This window comes from Borostomias antarcticus, assembly GCF_949987555.1.
Source record: "Borostomias antarcticus genome assembly, chromosome: 19".
NCBI classification, from domain to species: Eukaryota; Metazoa; Chordata; class Actinopteri; order Stomiiformes; family Stomiidae; genus Borostomias; species Borostomias antarcticus.
In genome coordinates this window covers 15,242,484-15,261,455 of record NC_140252.1, presented here as the reverse complement: position 1 = coordinate 15,261,455, position 18,972 = coordinate 15,242,484, and the positions used below count along the sequence as shown (strand labels likewise).

Sequence of the window (18,972 nt, the reverse complement as noted above, 5' to 3'; positions counted from 1 at the left end):
ATACCAGTAAACCAGTAAATGAGTGAACCAGAAAGCCACAGACTGAATCTGACTGTCCACTCTAAGTGAGGTGGTCGAGAGGGGGGGGGGGAGGGGGACAATGGCCCAATGTCTTGGCCCAGGAGAATGTGCGTAGGAGAAACACACACACACACACACACACACACACACACTGTACACACAGCTGAAGATCACCAGGAGGTCAGGGTTCTGTTCAAATCCCTTCAATCTCAGAAAATAGCCCCTTGTTACCTCCGCACCCCCCTCCCCCCTTCCTTAAAACCCCCCTCCTCTCTGTCTCTCCCACCCCTAACCACAACCCTCCTCTCTGCCTAGATGTGGACGAGTGCAGCTCCCAGCCCTGCCACCCTCACGCCACCTGCACCAACTCCTTGGCATCCTTCCAGTGCCTCTGCCAGCACGGTTACCACGGAGACGGCTTCCAGTGCGCCCCTGAGAGTGGTGAGACTGGCCCTAACTCGTCACGATGTTCACGCCTTCTGTTTGGCCCACGAAATACGCCTACTGTTTGGCCCACAAAATAAGGATTGAACTAATGTAAAATATATTCTGTGTGACTGTTCTGTTTGAAAGATGTTAGAGTCAAGCTTTTGTGTTTTTTTCCTCATCAGGCCGTCCTAAGACCCAGTGTGAGCTGCACAGAGAGAGCCTGCAGGGGGCGCTAGAGCCCCGTGGGCCCCGGCCTGGCCCGGTCTTCATCCCCCAGTGCGATGAGCAGGGCCAGTACAGACCCCTGCAGTGCCACGGCTCCACTGGACACTGCTGGTGTGTGGACAGTAGGGGGCAGGAGAGAGCAGGCACCAGGACGGCGCCTGGAACTGCCCCGACCAACTGTGATGAACCGGGTAAGAATGGATTATGGATGAAGACAGTGATGTCCCTCTCACAGTTAAAAGCATTTTAGTGTTCTTCTCTGCTAGCTGACTAATACCAGCATGTACCAATCATCACATGCACGCATAGAAGATATTCATTCATCAATAAACAACACTGTTTGTCGAGAAAATCAAAGATAACCGAAAGGTCAATCTGACTTTGTAATAACTAGAAACTAATAGACTTACACTGTGTTCTTGCTTTATCCTCTGCTCTGTTTCTCCAGAGCGCCCAGAGCGCCCCAAGACCCAGTGCCAGCAGCACAGAGACAGTCTCCAGAGCAGTCCAGAGGGTTACCCCGTCGTCGGAGCCTTCGTCCCCGAGTGTGATGAGCAGGGCCAGTACAGACCCCTGCAGTGCCACGGCTCCTCTGGACACTGCTGGTGTGTGGACAGTAGGGGGCAGGAGAGGGCAGGCACCAGGACGCTGCCTGGAACTGCCCCGACCAACTGTGATGAACCAGGTGAGAGAAGTTTAGTTTTAATTTTTGTAAAAAGTTCCCACGTGTCCATTAAAAGCCATATGATGTTTCTGATATGTAGCTATATCACTACATCGTAAATACGTAGCTAGCTGGTGACGATTTGCTATAATTTTAAGCATTGTAGTCTGGCAGTTCAAAGCATATTATGTCGCTTTTCCACCACACGAAAAAGGCTCGGCTCAACTCGACTGCTGTGGGAAACAAAGTGAAAAAACCAAAGCAAGTTGCGTGAAGTTGAGCCGGTAAATTCCGGTGGAAAGGTGGCTTTAGTGTTCTACTTTGCTAGCTGGCTAATACCAGCAGATACAAACCATCACATGCACCAATAGGAGGTATTCATTTTGTAGTTATTACTTCATAATAACTACAAAGTAATTATGAGTTAGTCTAAACGCTGCTCTCAACTAGAGACTGAAGACATTCGTCCAGATTTCGTTACTAAAAGTGGGTGGAATCAATTTGAGAGATTGAAAAAAAAACTGGATTGCAGAACCAATTCAATGTCTTTAGGGCGGTCCATCCTAATGGAGCGGTGAATGTTTAGTTAAGTTTTGATTCTCCACTCCAGTTGGTTTGGAGTTAATCATTTCCGGTAAGGCAGGTCTTTCCCCCTATTGGACATGTAGGCAGTGGCTCTGATTGGTAGCGTTGGTTTTCGGTGCTGTTCTAGCGACAATTTTCAATGGAGATGTCTCCAGACCTTTTGGAGGCAGAGATCTCGAAAGTCTGGTATTGCAAGACTAGAAACTAATAGACTTAGACTGTGTTCTTGCTTTATCCTCTGCTCTGTTTCCCCAGAGCGCCCAGAGCGGCCCAAGACCCAGTGCCAGCAGCACAGAGACAGTCTCCAGAGCAGTCCAGAGGGTTACCCCGTCGTCGGAGCCTTCGTCCCCGAGTGTGATGAGCAGGGCCAGTACAGACCCCTGCAGTGCCACGGCTCCACTGGACACTGCTGGTGTGTGGACAGTAGGGGGCAGGAGAGAGCAGGCACCAGGACGCTGCCTGGAACTGCCCCGACCAACTGTGACGAACCAGGTAAGAGAAGCTTAGTTAAAAAATAAATAAAAAGTCCCCACGTGGCCATTAAAAGCCTATGATGTTTCTGATATGTAGCGATATCACTACATCGTAAATACGTAGCTAGCTGGCGACGATTTGCTATAATTTTAAGCATTGTAGTCTGGCAGTTCAAAGCATGTTATGTCGCTTTTCCACCACATGAAAAAGGCATAACTCAACTCTACTCACTTTCTTTGGTTTTCAATTGGGCAAAAGGCGCGTACAGTCGTGTGGAGTTGAGCCTTTTTTCCTATCACCTCCGTCGACGTTCCAAGCGAGCTGAAGCGAGCCAAAAGCTGACGTGAAAACACTGCAGACTACTGATTGCTCAGCTAAATGGCAAAGGCAACTTAGACCCTGATTACACTACTACGTTTTTAAGCGTTTTTCCCAAAAAGACCTACGTTTGCGCCTAGAAATTATACTACCACGGCCAAAACGAAGCTCGAACCCGGAGGCGCATCGATACGGCCGGAGCTACGTTTTGGAGGTCGAAATCCGGAGCTGCGTTCTAGTGTAATAGGCAGATCCAGAGGCTTTTTTAAAAACGATAGGAATAGGGCTACACTGTAACACTGTGTTCTCTATACATCAAGGGTGTATTTTTGATGAGAGTTTCGGTGGGGACTGCTCTCTTTCTCCAGAGCGCCCAGAGCGGCCCAAGACCCAGTGCGAGCAGCACAGAGACAGTCTCCAGAGCAGTCCAGAGGGTTACCCCGTTCTTGGAGCCTTCGTCCCCGAGTGTGATGAGCAGGGCCAGTACAGACCCCTGCAGTGCCACGGCTCCACTGGACACTGCTGGTGTGTGGACAGTAGGGGGCAGGAGAGAGCAGGCACCAGGACGCCGCCTGGAACTGCCTCGACCAACTGTGACGAACCAGGTAAGAATGCGTACTACAAACACACACACGCCATTTAAGATCATTGTACATGTAACTGTTTGTGATGTGTCTGTTGACATTAGTCACCCCGACATGTACTTGACATGTTCTTGGTCCAGATGAAAGCTGTCCAGATGTCTCCCCCTGGTATTTGAACCTCCCTGTGATGCGTCTCTCTGGTCTGGAAGCGTTTATCCGTCTGAGGCTCTGCTAACAGAGCACACCCAGACGCTAGTGATTCCAGATGCCAGTCTGTATACGTCCCAGCCTCTCTGAAACATTGAGTGAAGATAGGATGGTGTTTGGCCCCTGGGGAGGTGGGCAGGACTGGATGGGGCCACTCAGCAGGCAGGATTAGGGCCACTGGTGTAGTGGAGGGTATAGAGAGGTATACGGAGTAAACACACTTCCTTTTTAATCCGTGGACCCACAGTATACCCACTTACACCACTAATGTAAACACTAAGATTCCTACTACACTATACCCACTTCTTTAGTCAGAGTATATCCACTTCTTTAGTCACCACTACACCCCTGGTTATGGCTATTGAGGGAGGCTTGGTCGATGTGTCTCAGGAACACAAGTGATGTTTCAAAGGACCAGGTGAGGTGAAGGAATGTCTCTCCCAGATAGAACCTCCCATCCCTATTTTTATCTCTCCTCTCATCCCCTCACTGTTTCAGTCGGGACTGAGGTATTGTACTGTCATGTTTACAACGCCCCATAGATGACAGTTGGTTTTCACAGCTGGCAAAAGATGTGGGCGAAGACAAGTGTTTAATTTTGGGTTTTGGTAGCTTTTTACTAATCCTTGACATGGTGTTACATCAAACAAATCAGTCAGTCTTGTGATCATGTGGTATTTAACCCCTGTTGTTAAACCACAGCCCGTCTCATACACCAGGAATGTCTGAAAACAGAGGTGGTGTGTGCGTGTGTGTGCGCGCGTGTGTGTGCGTGTCTTAATTATCCCTTCCAGAGCGCCCAGTGCAACCTTCCACTCAGTGCGAGCAGCACAGAGACAGTCTCCAGAGCAGTCCAGAGGGTTACCCCGTCGTTGGAGCCTTCGTCCCCCAGTGCGATGAGCAGGGCCAGTACAGACCCCTGCAGTGCCACGGCTCCTCTGGACACTGCTGGTGTGTGGACAGTAGGGGGCAGGAGAGAGCAGGCACCAGGACGCTGCCTGGAACTGCCCCGACCAACTGTGACGAACCGGGTAAGAATGTATTATAGATGAGGACATTGATGTGCCTGTCTTGAGAAAGGTCCCTCGGACCGAAATGTCAGCTTTTTTAGATAAATCAATGCAGAGGTGTGTGCGGAAATTGACTTTTTTCTTTGGAATTGGATCTTCAGGGGAATTGATTCCCTGCACCACAAGAGAGACGAAGCGAGTGACGTGCATGTCGCCTTCTCATCTCACCCATGACAGTGATGCCCCTCTCACAATATAGCTTGAAAAAGTCTATATAATAGCTTTAGAATAGCTATTTAAATGTATGAGGTAGCAGAATATCAGGCTTTTGATAGATCTTGCTTATAGGTTCACCCCTAACTTGGATGAATTGATTGATTAATTGTCATAACATGTTATGTAACGTCCAGTAATATAGACCTATAGCTACATAATAACATGGAAACGAGCTTCTTCTGATATCTTTCTCCATATTGTTTCTCCAGTGCGCCCCAAGACCCAGTGTGAGCAGCATAAGGCCAGTCTCCAGAGCAGTCCAGAGGGTTACCCCGTTCTTGGAGCCTTCGTCCCCGAGTGTGATGAGCAGGGCCAGTACAGACCCCTACAGTGCCACGGCTCCACTGGACACTGCTGGTGTGTGGACAGTAGGGGGCAGGAGAGAGCAGGCACCAGGACGCCGCCTGGAACTGGCCCGACCAACTGTGACGAACCGGGTAAGAATACCGAACATAACCCTAATCCTAAACACTTAATTCCAGAGGCGTTTCTTTAGTGAGTAATACAGAGATGAATACAGTTTATACAATCCAATCTAAACTGGACCGATGATGGCTCACAGAGCCTCTGTACGGCCTGAGTCATCAGTTTCCTGTGGAGCCAGCGAAGCTGCTGAGTCAGGGGATCGGGTCTGTGTCAGAGCCCGGCCGTGTGGTTCTCTCACCGAGGCGAACCTCCAGGCTCTTGTGTGCTCTTCTCACAACCCTCACAAATAACTCCCCTTTCTCAGCCTCCCAGCGGGCGGCTCAGGTTCAAAACAAGCGCACCGCTAAATGTGTTTTTACAGTCTTATGGAATACGGGGAACGTTTACAACATAGACCTTTAGTTAAAACCTTAAGTGGTGCTTTTTAAGGCCCTGAAAGTATGTAGTTGAAGTAAACACGTCAAAATCTGTAAGAATGTATGCGGGTGGGTGGGTGATAGGTGAGATTGTGTGTGTGAGTGTGTGTGAGTGTATGTGTGTGCATGCGTGAGTGCACTCTGCACGTGTGTGTGAGAGACAGAGGATTAGTGTGTGTCCTGAGCGGAGGCCTCCAGGGCCGTGGATCAGCGCTCCTGTCATGGTGGTGTAAACGCGTCCGGGGTCAGCTCACCTCTCGCTGGCAGCAGCTGGGGGGCGTATCCGTACCTGGCCCCCATAATCCTGCCATCCATTCTCCTAACAGCTGGGCTGCCCAGGCTGCTCTCAGCCCCGAGGGCGACCGAACCCTGAGTTCTCACACGTACTCACACGCAGTGTTTACATCAACTCCCCAATGTGTATGCTCTGTCCTCCTCCCTAACCCTCTCTCCTCCTCCTCCTTCTCCTCCCTAACCCTCTCTCCTCCTCCTCCTTCTCCCTAACCCTCTCTCCTCCTCCCTAACCCTCTCTCCTCCTCCTCCTTCTCCCTAACCCTCTCTCCTCCTCCCTAACCCTCTCTCCTCCTCCTCCTTCTCCCTAACCCTCTCTCCTCCTACCTGACCCTTTCTCCTCCTCCCTAATCCTCTCTCCTCCTCCTTCTCCTTCTCCCTAACTCCCTAACTCTCTCTGCTCCTCCCTAACCCTCTCTCCTCCTCCCTAATCCTCTCTCCTCCTCCTCCTCCTCCCTAACCCTCTCTCCTCCTCCCTAATCCTCTCTCCTCCTCCTCCTCCTCCCTAACTCCCTAACTCTCTCTGCTCCTCCCTAACCCTCTCTCCTCCTCCCTAATCCTCTCTCCTCTTCCTCCTCCCTAACTCCCTAACCCTCTCTGCTCCTCCCTAACCCTCTCTCCTCCTCCCTAACCCTCTCTCCTCCTCCTCCCTAACCCTCCGTCCTCCACACTAACCCTCTCTACCGTACCTTATCATACCTTAATCAATCTGTCTGTGTGCACCCCCCCCCCCCCCTCCTCCAGCGCCCCCCACCAGGCGTCCGGAGACGGTGTGCGAGCGCTGGCGTGCCAGCCTGGTGGAGCACTACCAGGGCAAGCCGGAGCCGCACCACTACCTGCCCCAGTGCGGCCCAGACGGCCAGTTCAGCCCGGTCCAGTGCTACGGGGACAGCAGCTACTGCTGGTGCGTGGACAAGGACGGCCGCGAGGTGGCCGGGACCAGGTCGCACGACGTCGTCAGGCCTGCATGTGAGTGGCGCCCATGTTTTAATGGCCTCCTGTCCTTCAGTCAACAAGGCCTCCGATTGGTCATCTTTTTCAAAAGAACCCACCCCTCCCTCATGTCAATCATGATGTAGTCCCTCCCTCCAAACATGACTGGTAGGTGTGGCGAGATAGAGACCCTGATTGGTCAATACATTCGGGCGCGGTGCATTCTTTGAATCCAAAATACAGAGGCAGCGGTAAACGCGGAGATCCAAGTTTATTCTCAGAGCACTTCTGTTACTGATAGCTGAAAGGATATTATGCCAATTTTACCAAATAAAGCCAAATGGTACCAAGGAGTATAGAAAATACTAATATGTTGAATTTCAATACCTCGCTGACAGGTATCCCAACGGTGCCCCCTCCCACCATGCGCCCGCTGCCCCGCCCTGACGTGACCCCGCCCCCCTCCGGCACCTCCCTGCTGTACGCCCAGGGGCAGCAGATCGGGGCGCTGCCCCTCAACGGGTCGGTCATGGACCACGAACGCGCCTCCACACTGCTGGCTCTGCACGTAAGCACAGTGGTCAACGCCGCACAATACTGGCCAAGGCTGGTCTATACGGCTTAACACTGTTTATTACTGCTGTTTCTCATTACACTGTGTTTGTGTGCGTGTGTGTGTGTGTGTGTGTGTGTAGGGCTCCATTGTGGTGGGTCTAGACTATGACTGTAGAGAGAGGAAGGTTTACTGGACCGACCTGGCTGGTAGAACCATCAACAGAGCCTCAATGGAGCCTGGAGCAGAGCCTGAAATACTCATCAACACAGGTGGGAAACATACACACACACACTCACTCACACACACACTCACACACACACACACACACACACACACACACACACACACACACACACACACACACACACTCACTCACTCACTCACTCACTCACTCACTCACTCACTCACTCACTCACTCTCACACACACACACACACTCACGCATGAATGCACGCACGCACACACACACACACACACACACACACACACACACACACACACACACACTCTTACTAACTCGCTCTCTCTGAAGAGGAACGGACTATACTCCACCAAACCAGCGCAGCAGGTTCTGACCGGGGTTTGTGATCCGTAGATCTGACCAGCCCAGAGGGGCTAGCGGTCGACTCGGTCCGCAGGGCCATGTTCTGGGTGGACAGCACGCCGGACAAGATCGAACGCGCCAACCTGGACGGCAGCGGGAGGAAGGTCCTCTTCGACACGGACCTGGTCAACCCCCGCGCCATCATAGTGGACTCCTCCACCGGGTGAGACTCACACACGCCAAGCGCTCTCCCACGAAGCCAGTTACCGTCAGCGAGTCTAGGTTCGAGCGTGCCATGCAACAAGCCTGGTTATTTTATATTAATATATATTCTTCAGTTTGTGCGGGATTCCAGTCTGCACCGGTATGCAGGGCTGAAGTCTGTTATGGTAAAAAAAAAAAAAGAAGCAGAACTGAAGTGTGATGTTTTGGTTCACCTTCTTGTTTAAAGCTCTTTAATATGATGAGACAAGCGGGGGGCCAGGAGATGTGGGGTCAGGGGTTACAGGTTGTTCTGGATAACCTCACTGTGACCTCATCGGCTGCAAACATATCCCTCACAGCCCCCGTCAGCAAGCTCGGACCCGGTGGTCCCCCGGACTGGCACTGACAAACGTGTGTGTGTGTGTGTGTGTGTGTGTGCGTGATATTGGGTGTGTTTGGGTCTGATTGAGAGAGAGATTTTAGATGGGTGTGTTTCCCTCCTTTAATGAATAGTCTGGTTAATTAGTCCTCGTTTCCTGTGAGCCGGCTCTCTTCCTGTCCCCGACTGCTGTTGTGATGACAGGGCTCTGTTACTTCAGAGACCTGAGGAGGACCAGAGAGAAGACCCTGTAGTAGACCTCTGTATAGACCTCTATATAGAAGACCTCTGTATAGAAGACCTCTGTATAGGAGACCTCTGTATAGAAGATCTCTGTATAGTAGACCTCTTTATAGACGTCTGTATTTGAAGACTTCTGTATTGAAGACTCTGTATAGACCTCTTTATAGAAGACCTCTGTATAGATCTCTGTATAGACCTCTGTATAGACCTCTGTATAGATCTCTGTATAGACCTCTGTATAGAAGACCTGTATGGGAGACCTCTGTATAGACCTCTGTATAGATCTCTGTATAGACCTCTGTATAGAAGACCTCTGTATAGAAGACCTGTATGGAAGACCTCTGTATAGAAGACCTGTATGGAAGACCTCTGTATAGAAGAACTTGTGATGACAGGGCTCCCGTAAAGAGGTCTTCTCTGCAGTCGTCCTCAGCTCTTCTCAGCCCTGTCACCACTGGGTAAAAGGGATCACTGGGTCACTCTCTCACAGCAGGAGGTGAAGAGAGGGAGGAGGAAGAGAAAGAATGACGGGGTAGTAAGATGATGGAGAGAGTGTTTCTCTCTCTTTCTCTCTCTCTCTCTCTGGAGAAGAGCAGGCTAGCTGGCAGAGCGCGGACCAGGAACCCACACATGCTGGTTGTGATCCCCCACATGTGGAGGATCTGCTGGCCAGGCCCACTGGAGACCTCATGTAATCCAAACCACATGGGCAATCAGCACAACTAGATGTGTGTGTGTGTGTGTGTGTGCGGGTGCGTGTGTTTACATAATGATATTCAGCTATCTGGTGTAGCGATTGCGCGGCATGTTCAGCTTCAGATATCTCGAATCGCATGCTTAATCACCAGTGCGGTCATGCCAAGCAGCAATTACACCGAACCACAGAAAAGACTTGGCTTTTCTCAGAAGAATGTCGACATACGTTGCCTTTTCAGTTATCTGAGCCATACATCTTCATAACGTTGGGGTCATGAATCTAGGGTAACACGTAATTTAAGAACAAATAACAGCGGTTTACATGTCCCAACCGCCCTGGTCACAGCTATAGCTCCACTGTAAAGAAAAACACATGGTAGATATGATTGAGTCTGATTAGTTATATGGATTCAAACCAGATGCTGGTTACATTCCTAGAGGTAACAGTTGAGAGAAATAGTTGCAAGCCCTTGACTTTCTCACTCAGTATCAGATAATGTGGCAAACGACTCTTTCAGAAAGCCGGCGGTAATGTGAAATTGTGTGAGCTTAGCGTTAGCAAATCCCCCCACGTTTTTTTGGCACCCGTCAACGTTACACGGTCTAAGAAACCTGAAGGTTTTATTGCAGATTGATCTCAAACACATGTACTGTATTATCAGTAACATAAGTTAGTGGAAGAAACAGTTTCTTGGATGAGTATCCCTGAAGCAAAATAAAGCCAAAAAAGCGTGCCTGTACATTCCAATTGTCTTACACTCGCAAAACAGTCATGTAGTAATAGCGCGCCTCCTTAACCTGTCTGTCTTTAGGACCCTGTACTGGACGGACTGGAACAGGGAGGCTCCGAAGATCGAGACGTCCACAGTGGACGGCCACAGCAGGAGGATTCTGGTCAGGGACGGGGTCGGCCTGCCCAACGCCTTGACCTTTGACACCACCTCACGGCAGGTGTGCTGGGCGGACGCAGGTAAGCGTGGGGTCCCGAGGAGCTGGGAGAACGCTCTGTTGTGTTTACACCACTTTTACGAGCCCGTTTCGGTCGTATTTTGCGTGTATGTTTTTCCCATCGTGAAGTAATTAAATTTGAGGCTCACATGGCATGTGCTGCATGAGACATTTTATGATCCTGAAATCACGAGCTGTGAAATGTTCACCTTGCAGCAGTCAGACATCAACCTCTCTCTCTCCACCCCACTCCCTCTCTCCCCCCCACCCCCTCCCTCTCTCCCTCCTTCTCTCTCCCCCCTCTCTCTCTCTCCCTCCTTCTCTCTCCCCTCCTTCTCTCTCTCCCTCCCCCCCTCCTCCCTCTCTCCCTCCTTCTCTCTCTCCCCCCTCTCTCTCTCTCAGGGACCAAGCGTTTGGAATGCATCTCTCCTGACGGTACAGGCAGGAAGGTGATCCACAGCAACCTCAACTACCCCTTCAGTATGGTGTTCTACGGCAACCACTTCTACTACACAGACTGGAGGAGGTAGGCGCCCGGCGTCCTGGTGTAGAACCGCAGACGTGGCGAGGGTTTGGTCCCGTTCAGCGCTGTGCTGCCAGCGATGATGATGATGACGTGGTCGGTGTGTTTGCAGGGACGGGGTGCTGGCGGTGAGGCGCGACGGAGGTCAGTTCCTGAGCGAGTACCTGCCGGACCAGAGGTCTCACCTGTACGGCATCACCGTGGCAGCCACCCACTGTCTATCAGGTACGTTTACACGTGACGGGTGCGGGTTTAGTCGGTCTTGTAGACCTCGCAGGCACTTGCTCAACAGTGATGTTGCAGACCTTCATAAAGGAAAAGTCTTGTCAACTTAGAAGACTTTACTGATGGTTAAAACCCCAAAAATGTGACTTAGGGTTTGTTTCAAGTCTCAAAATATAGGAAATGACCACCTGAACCCTAAAGCCCACGGTATACTTGGTTTTAACTACGCGTACAAAAGATGGCTGCCACGCATCTCCGGCGTTCTTTTGGAGCGTTGGCTGCGATTGGCTGCGCAGGTCCTCAGAAACACACGCTTGTCTACGGAGTGTACACGTTATTAAACAGCAAATATACCACAGGCTTAACTCTACCAGCAGCCTGAACACCTGTTACAGTACTGGAACTATGTTGGTTTACTATACTTTCTAACATCTACCCAGCACTGGGCTGGTTGCTTAGGATTCAAACAGCTTCATTCACACTTTTCAATACAAACGATAAGTTAATAATTGCCTAGTTGCTTTTCTTCACTTTGCCTTCAGCAGTAGTCACTTGTTTTAGAAAGGAGATGCACTTGTGAGTTCGCGAGTAGTACACTGACTTTTCCTACATCAAATAAGTAAGTTGTTTTGGATAAAAGTGTCAGCTAAATGAGTAATGTAATGCCTGGCCTTAAGTGAATATTATTATATTATTAATCGTGGGTGAATAGTTCATGACTGATTGTTCATTCTGAATGACTGGGATACAGTCAGTTCACACACTCTAGAGACAAATTTACTTAATGTAAATCGCTGGGATGTTCCTAGTTTCGATACTGGGATATTCTTAGTCTGAAACTTTTTTTGTGGCAGTAGCAAATGGCACCTGCTTAAAAGACCCCGTACATAAAGAGACAAAGGGCCCCTCACATAGAACCTGTCAACCAGGAAGCTGGGGGAGAAGTAGAGGCCCCTGCCACCAGATCACTGAACTTCAGACCCAGGTGACGAAACGGGACTGGTCCTCATGCCAACATCAAAGCACTTCAAAGCCATGGAGACCAGCGGAAGTGGCCAATGAGGACCAGTCTGTGTTTTGTGGACCTGCGCACAAAAATGTAAAATAGGGTATTTGGCTGTTATGAGTGTAAAAATGACAAGCGCTGAGGTGATATTTATTCTGGGGTGCGAGGTTGTGCTGTAATGCCGAGTTGGGTGTCCTGTCCAGGGGTCTTTCCGGCGGTTTTCGGTGACCTAATGTGCTTATTATGTGTTACAGGGAGACACTAATGACAGACATGACCTATGGTGCTATTTCGGGCGAGTCTTGAAGTGCTTGTTCCGTGAGAACCCTTCAGAGAGACTGCTCAAGAGGAGAGGAGCCTCACCGGGACCCCATCAACCACCAGAGCAAATTTACAAACACCAACTGCGCCCCTCCCCCCTTTAAATACAGTTTTGTAAATTTGTTTTATACCTCATTTCTTTCTACTGTATTTTTGTATTTGAGTTTTTTTTTATAAAGCCAGCCAAAAAAGAAAAGGAAGCTACAAAGATCTTTGAGCCACAAGTCCAGTCGTGACTGTCCATGTGTATGAGTGTGAACACAGCAATGCAGTATTTGAGTATTCTGTGCACTAACTAGACTATTTGTATTTCACACATGAAATTGCATTGGCGTTTTGCCAATACATATCTCCACAGTTCTTTTAAAAAAAATCTTTTTGTATCTTTTGTAAGATGTGATATTTATAACAATAAAATGTGTTTCAGGACTCACTCTTCCTCCCATTTCCCTTTTGGCTCCAAACCAGTAAAACAAACAAGCAAAACACATTCTTAAACTCGGGGTTCACCTCACCAGAGAACCGACATGTTGCTTCTATTCTCTTAGAAACAGAAAAACAAACAGCCGTCTTCTAACACATGTATTTCATACATTTCCAACAACCTCTCCACTCTTTCCACAAAAAGGAAAAGGCTTTTTTTTTTTCTTCTTCAGAAAACAAAACATGTCCACTGGACACCATCTCCCACGTTCCTCCTTCTCAAAACAAATAATCCAACAAAGGGTTCTTGGTGGTTGTCGTCGTGGGGGGCGTTAACTAAGGACAGGCTCTCTGGGTTCGGGTCGGCCCGTCTTTGGGCAGGCGACCGGGCAGAGTTTGGGGGGGGGGGGGGGGGAGAGGGGTGTCATCTGCCCACTTTTCCCAGGCGGTGGTCTGTCTTGGGGTCTGCGATGATGGCCTGGACGGCCACGATGGCCTCGTTGATCTTGGTCTGCAGGTCGCGCAGCTCCTCGATGTGGAGGAGCCTCAGGATCTGCGCCGCCTCGTTCAGCGTGGCGTCTGCGTGGAGAGAGAGAGAGAGAGAGGGGAGGAGACACGTCGGGACGTTAGCGACTTCCGCTCCCCGTGCGTCGCTCGCTCCTCGGTAAGTGGTCGTAATAGCCTCATTGTGTCGTTCATCTGTCATTACCGCGTCTTCCCGAAGATAACACGTCCTGTGACACGGCGCGACGTTATCATGACAGGTCGACGGGCGAGATCAAACGGCCTTGTTCCCCCGGGGGAAATTACACGCCTGTCTCCGCAATCACACGTTGCGCGCTCTGCTTCCTGCGTGCGGTTGTGTCTCACATAGGAGCGGAACTACAAATGAATAGCCCTGTTCACTACCATACAGTGTATATGTATGTGTATATATATATATATATATATATATATACTGTAAAAATAAGACATCTACTCTCTAACTTGCATGGTATCGAGCACATGGAGAACGAGGACAGTCTGCTCCCAATTCTGCCGAAGGCATTGAACCACAACTTCAACTTTTAACGTTTTCATTAACAAGAGACTGACCTTTTAGAATACGCCATACGCCTGGTGTGCATTAGGCTAAACCATGACCCCCCCCCGGCCCCCACCCCCCCACCCAGCTCACTCACCTCCGGTATCAAAGCCGAGGACGTGCTTGTCCAAGGCCACGGGAAGACCCTGGAGAGGAGCAGCCACGCGGCAGGAAGACATACATCACCACAATTAAAACACAATCATGGGAGAAATACACCGGAGTGTTTCAGACGGGGCCGAAGGGCGATTCTGAGACACCCAGACAGGCCGGACCCGATCGCACTCGGACAGGAACTTTACAACGGTAGGTAGGCGTGCCTGGAGTTCACATGTGCTGGGATTTATATGCTAGGAGTTCACGTGCACTGCATTTAGTTGAGATGAAAAGGAGGAGGGTGTTAGATACAGTATATAAAACCTGGTTGAGGACTCCATCTCCCAGCTCACCTCTTTAGCCTGGCTGACCTTAGCTATGGCCTCGGGGCTCAGTCTCTCCTGGATGAGGATTCTTATGGCCTGTCGAATCAGACGAAAAGCACACGTCAACATGTGCTCACTGCGTCATCAGCATGTGCTCACTGCGTCATCAACATGTGCTCACTGCATCATCAACATGTGCTCACTGCATCATCAACGTGTTCACTGCATCATCGACATATGCTCACTGCATCATCAGCATGTGCTCACTGCATCATCAGCATGTGCTCACTGCATCATCAGCATGTGCTCACTGCATCATCAACATGTGCTCACTGCATCATCAGCATGTGCTCACTGCATCATCAGCATGTGTTCACTGCATCATCAACATGTGCTCACTGCATCATCAACATGTGCTCACTGCATCATCAACATGTGCTCACTGCATCATCAGCATGTGCTCACTGCATCATCAACGTGTTCACTGCGTCATCAACATGTGCTCACTGCATCATCAACATGTGCTCACTGCATCATCAGCATGTGTTCACTGCGTCATCAACATGTGTTCACTGCGTCATCAACATGTGTTCACTGCGTCATCAACATGTGTTCACTGCGTCATCAACATGTGCTCACTGCATCATCGCTGACCCACTCGTCTGTCCTTGCTGGGCATACTGACCTTCAGTATCACCAGGTGGTCGTCATGACGCTGAATCTTGAGGATGTTAGCCAGGGCCATGACGCCGGCCTTGAAGTCTGGGTTGTTGCCTTCAGAAACAATGGAGGGTAGGACGGACACGGACACACACACACGGACATCACACACACACGGACACCACACACACGGACAAAACACACACGGACATCACACACACACGGACACCACACACACACGGACACCACACACACGGACACACACACACACGGACACAGCTGAATACATAGTATTGAGAGTCACTTCAGTTTGTCCCCTGGTTTATTTAATCAGACATGTTGAACAAAGGGAATCACAGGAACTGGGGAGGAGGAGGGAAGAGGAGGAGAGGAGAGAGAGGGGGAGAGGTAGAGGAGAGAGAGGAAGAGTAGGAGGAGAGGTAAAGGAGAGAGAGGAAGAGGAAAAGTAGGAGAAGAGGTAGAGGAGAGAGGAAGAGTAGGAGGAGAGGTAGAGAGGAGAGAGGAAGAGTTGGAGGAGAGAGAGAGGAAGAGGAGAGAGAGGAAGAGTAGGAGAGGTAGAGAGGCGAGAGAGGAAGAAGAAGAGTAGGAGGAGAGGTAGAGGAGAGAGGAAGAGTATGAGGAGAGGTAGAGAGGAGAGAGAGGAAGAGTAGGAGGAGAGTTAGAGAGGAGAGAGAGGAAGAAGAGTAGGAGGAGAGGTAGAGGAGAGAGGAAGAGTAGGAGGAGAGGTAGAGAGGAGAGAGGAAGAGTCAGAGGAGAGGTAGAGAGGAGAGAGAGGAAGAGGAGAGAGAGGAAGAGTAGGAGGAGAGAGGAAGAGTCGGAGGAGAGGAAGAGAGGAGAGAGAGGAAGAGTCGGAGGAGAAAGGAAGTGTAGGAGAAGAGAGGAAGAGTAGGAGGAGAGGTAGAGAGGAGAGAGAGGAAGAGGAAGAGTCGGAGTAGAGAGGAGGGAGTAGGAGGAGAGGAGAGAGGGGAAGAGTATCAAATCAAGTCACATTTTATTTAGCGTTTATTGGCACTAAACGCAAGGCAATAAAAGCAAGTCAAAACATAATAAAATACTACAATACAATAAAAATACAATACGGTGAAAGAAAATAAGCAGTACAGTAAAAATATGATACAAAACATGTGAAAACAGAGAAAGCCGGGACGCACAGTAAAAGGGGGGTAGATTAAAATAAGGTTAAAAGGATGAAGAGAACGCTGGATTAAACAGGTGAGTCTTGAGATGGAGTTTAAACGTGTGGACAGATTGTGGTGGGATGAGAGAGGAGGAGGAGGAGAGGAAGAGACAGATGAAGAGAGAAGGAGAGGAAGAGTGATGGACAGGAGGAGAGAGGAAGAGAGTAGGAGGTGAGAGGAGAGTGAGGAAGAAAGTAGGAGGAGAGAGGAAGAGGAGGAGAGCGAGGAAGACAGTAGGAGGAGAGGAAGAGGAGGAGAGCGAGGAAGAAAGTAGGAGGAGAGAGGAAGAAAGTAGGAGGAGAGAGGAAGAGGAGGAGAGCGAGGAAGAAAGTAGGAGGAGAGAGGAAGAGGAGGATTGGGAGAGGAAGAGTAGGAGGAGAGAGCTAGGGACAGAAGTGTAAGAGAGCATTGGAAAGAGGAGGTGAAGGGGACTGTGTTAAGGATGGGAAGGAGTAGAGAAGTAGAGAAGAGAGGAGAGTGGGAGAGAGAGAGAGAGAGAGAGAGAGAGAGAGAGAGAGAGAGAGAGAGAGAGAGAGAGAGAGAGAGAGGATTGAGGGGTCATCACAGGAGGGGTGGAGGCAGCGGCTCTACTCACTGTCCAGATGGATGAGTGGATCCGCGGGTTTGTCTGTGTTTTTGGTGGTTGCGGCCGGTGGGCAGCTCTTATATTTATCGACTGTGAGGGGAAGGAGACAAGACACACAAGGTTCCAGTTGGATTACTGAGACAAGGGCGCCATCTAGTGGACAAGTCCAGGACGCTGTGAAAGTGGGAGGTGTACAAAAGTGTGGAGAAAAGCAAAAAAGATGCTGTACCATTGTCACCGTACTCAAAACGTACAGCTAGACCCAGCAGCCAGTCAACGGCCTCCGGCCTCTCTTGGACACTGAATGGACAGTTCACATCCTGTAGATACTGTATAAGAAACGGAAGAATAAAGAATGTGACAATATGAACCTTGATGGGATCACAGTAAATGGACAAAGTGGGTCTGTACAGTGACTCTCTGAAAGAGAGTGCTTGGTATGCTGGCTACAGTGTAGGCTACATTCTGGATGGTTTATGCAATACAAATATTTGGAGAATGAATCATGCATAACATCCCTCTGGGGCCACAAACCCCAGCCCCCTGCTCAGTTTAATTTAGCTTACAGTAATTTTAGCTAGTGTGAATAAACTGGTCCTATATAGGTGGGGGTAAGAGAAATCTAGAAGCAACCGTTTTAGCGGTTCCGCTGTCTTGCTCACCGTCTCAAAGAACTTGGGCCAGTCTGAGCTGGGGATGTTCCTCAGGTTGCCCCTCTCTTCGATTTTATAATGTCGGATTTTCTGGTCCTCCAGCCACACGATGAAGTTCCTGAATTCCGTCTCATCTGAACAGTAGAGTGGATAATAATGGCATGTTTTAACGTACTCGGCGTTATTCTGCTGACCTGATGATGCATGCGAATAGCCAGATGGCTGACCTATGCATAGCCCCGATCTACCAGCTAGCGTCTACCTTCTTCTCCTTCCCATACGAGGACACGGGGGGCTAATGGTGCGTTCCAGGCAACCCGTAACTCGTATTTCCGACCTCCTACACGTGAAAATGCTCTGGAATGGCAGTCAAACCCGTAACTTCCCACCCGTGAACTCGTACAGATCGATGTACTCCCAGTTGCCGGGTGGGAAGTTACGGGTTTGACTGCCATTCCAGAGCATTTTCACGTGTAGGAGGTCGGAAAAACACGAGTTACGGGTTGCCTGGAACGCACTGTGCTACTAGCTGATCTAACGTTAGATAGACACACATAGACATCAAAGCATGGTCTCCAGCTAGACCCGTTATCAGGGCTCTGCATACCTTTGCCACTAATTTACCGTCAGTCGTAAAACCAACAGCTCTCAGAACAGTTGACTCGTTTGGTAAGGTTACGGTATGCATGTGCGTCACGTTGAGTATCCGTTCTGTACCGGGCTGTACCGGCCCGCTCGCACCCCGGGCCACGCGGCCTGCCGCCTTACCACCGGAGACCGGAATGTGGAATGCACGCACGCGCATAACGTGCTTGGGAGAGTTGTCGGTTTTCGGACCGACGATAAATTAGCCGCAAAAGTATGTTAATTCATGTTCGTTTGTGATATCGTGCAAGAGGAGACCCCGGGGTGAAGGTAACGTTAGGCTGAGACCCATGTGACAAACCGTGGACATCTAGTTTAGCGAGTTGTGCCTCTGTTTGGATTTAGTGAACTGATCTTCGCTAATGTGCCGTTTTCTGATTCTATGGGGCAATATAACAGAGTCCTGATGTAGGTCTAGTCTAGTCTACAGCTAGCTGCTACACACACAGGCTGAAGACACTGGCTAGCTAAGCTACCAGACCGAAGAGCTACGTTAGCTAGCAACCTGAACCAGAGCTAGTGCTACTGCTAGTTAGGCTAGTCCCGCTAGCTGTATACAAATCGAATGCATTTTTTTTTATCATACCTTTGCAGTCAAATCCAGATGCGTTGTGATAATCCAAAGCTGTTAGCTTTCTTTTAAACATTTCTACATATGATTTATTTCTGATACAAATCGAGAACGCCGGGGTTCCAAGATGAAACGTTGACAGTCCGGTGCTGATGAATGACGACCAACTTCCTGTGCCTGCAGCTGTTGATCACGTGACGCGCCTAAACGCAGTGGTCAAAGTTCT

General features: G+C 49.8%; 2 protein-coding genes across 2 annotated transcripts in view; one reads left to right on the top strand and one right to left on the bottom strand.

Moving 5' to 3' along the window:
• The window catches only part of nid2a (nidogen 2a (osteonidogen)), a gene marked incomplete at its 5' end in the record, with an annotated part of 35,519 nt that extends 22,963 nt beyond the window's left edge, over nt 1-12,556 (top strand). The window contains 15 exons of the mRNA XM_084453378.1: nt 337-462; nt 633-866; nt 1,133-1,360; nt 2,180-2,416; nt 3,085-3,321; nt 4,302-4,538; nt 5,003-5,230; nt 6,671-6,895; nt 7,258-7,427; nt 7,555-7,684; nt 8,010-8,181; nt 10,293-10,450; nt 10,831-10,954; nt 11,064-11,176; nt 12,437-12,556. Of these exons, the coding sequence (XP_084309504.1) occupies nt 337-462; nt 633-866; nt 1,133-1,360; nt 2,180-2,416; nt 3,085-3,321; nt 4,302-4,538; nt 5,003-5,230; nt 6,671-6,895; nt 7,258-7,427; nt 7,555-7,684; nt 8,010-8,181; nt 10,293-10,450; nt 10,831-10,954; nt 11,064-11,176; nt 12,437-12,447 (2,630 nt within the window). The 3' untranslated portion in view covers nt 12,448-12,556. The remainder of the gene's footprint in view (nt 1-336; nt 463-632; nt 867-1,132; nt 1,361-2,179; nt 2,417-3,084; nt 3,322-4,301; nt 4,539-5,002; nt 5,231-6,670; nt 6,896-7,257; nt 7,428-7,554; nt 7,685-8,009; nt 8,182-10,292; nt 10,451-10,830; nt 10,955-11,063; nt 11,177-12,436) is intronic.
• A 682-nt stretch (nt 12,557-13,238) lies between these two features.
• On the bottom strand, nt 13,239-18,892 carry rtraf (RNA transcription, translation and transport factor). Its single transcript, XM_084453475.1, has 8 exons — nt 18,762-18,892; nt 17,540-17,664; nt 17,107-17,206; nt 16,887-16,967; nt 15,118-15,206; nt 14,460-14,528; nt 14,108-14,156; nt 13,239-13,505 (listed from the first exon to the last, which is right to left on the bottom strand). Exons 1-8 carry the CDS (start codon nt 18,820-18,822, stop codon nt 13,351-13,353), a joined length of 729 nt encoding a protein of 242 aa, XP_084309601.1. The 5' UTR covers nt 18,823-18,892; the 3' UTR covers nt 13,239-13,350.
• Between the last annotated feature and the right edge of the window lie 80 nt (nt 18,893-18,972).

Excerpts from the sequence above, each read along its gene's own strand:
- rtraf (XM_084453475.1), bottom strand. The coding sequence starts at position 18,822 with ATGTTTAAAAGAAAGCTAACAGCTTTGGATTATCACAACGCATCTGGA. Across the intron at positions 17,207-17,539 it reads GGCCCAAGTTCTTTGAGACG|TATCTACAGGATGTGAACTG; the intron begins GTGAGCAAGACA and ends TTTCTTATACAG. Across the intron at positions 14,157-14,459 it reads AGGTCAGCCAGGCTAAAGAG|GGTCTTCCCGTGGCCTTGGA; the intron begins GTGAGCTGGGAG and ends GCTCCTCTCCAG.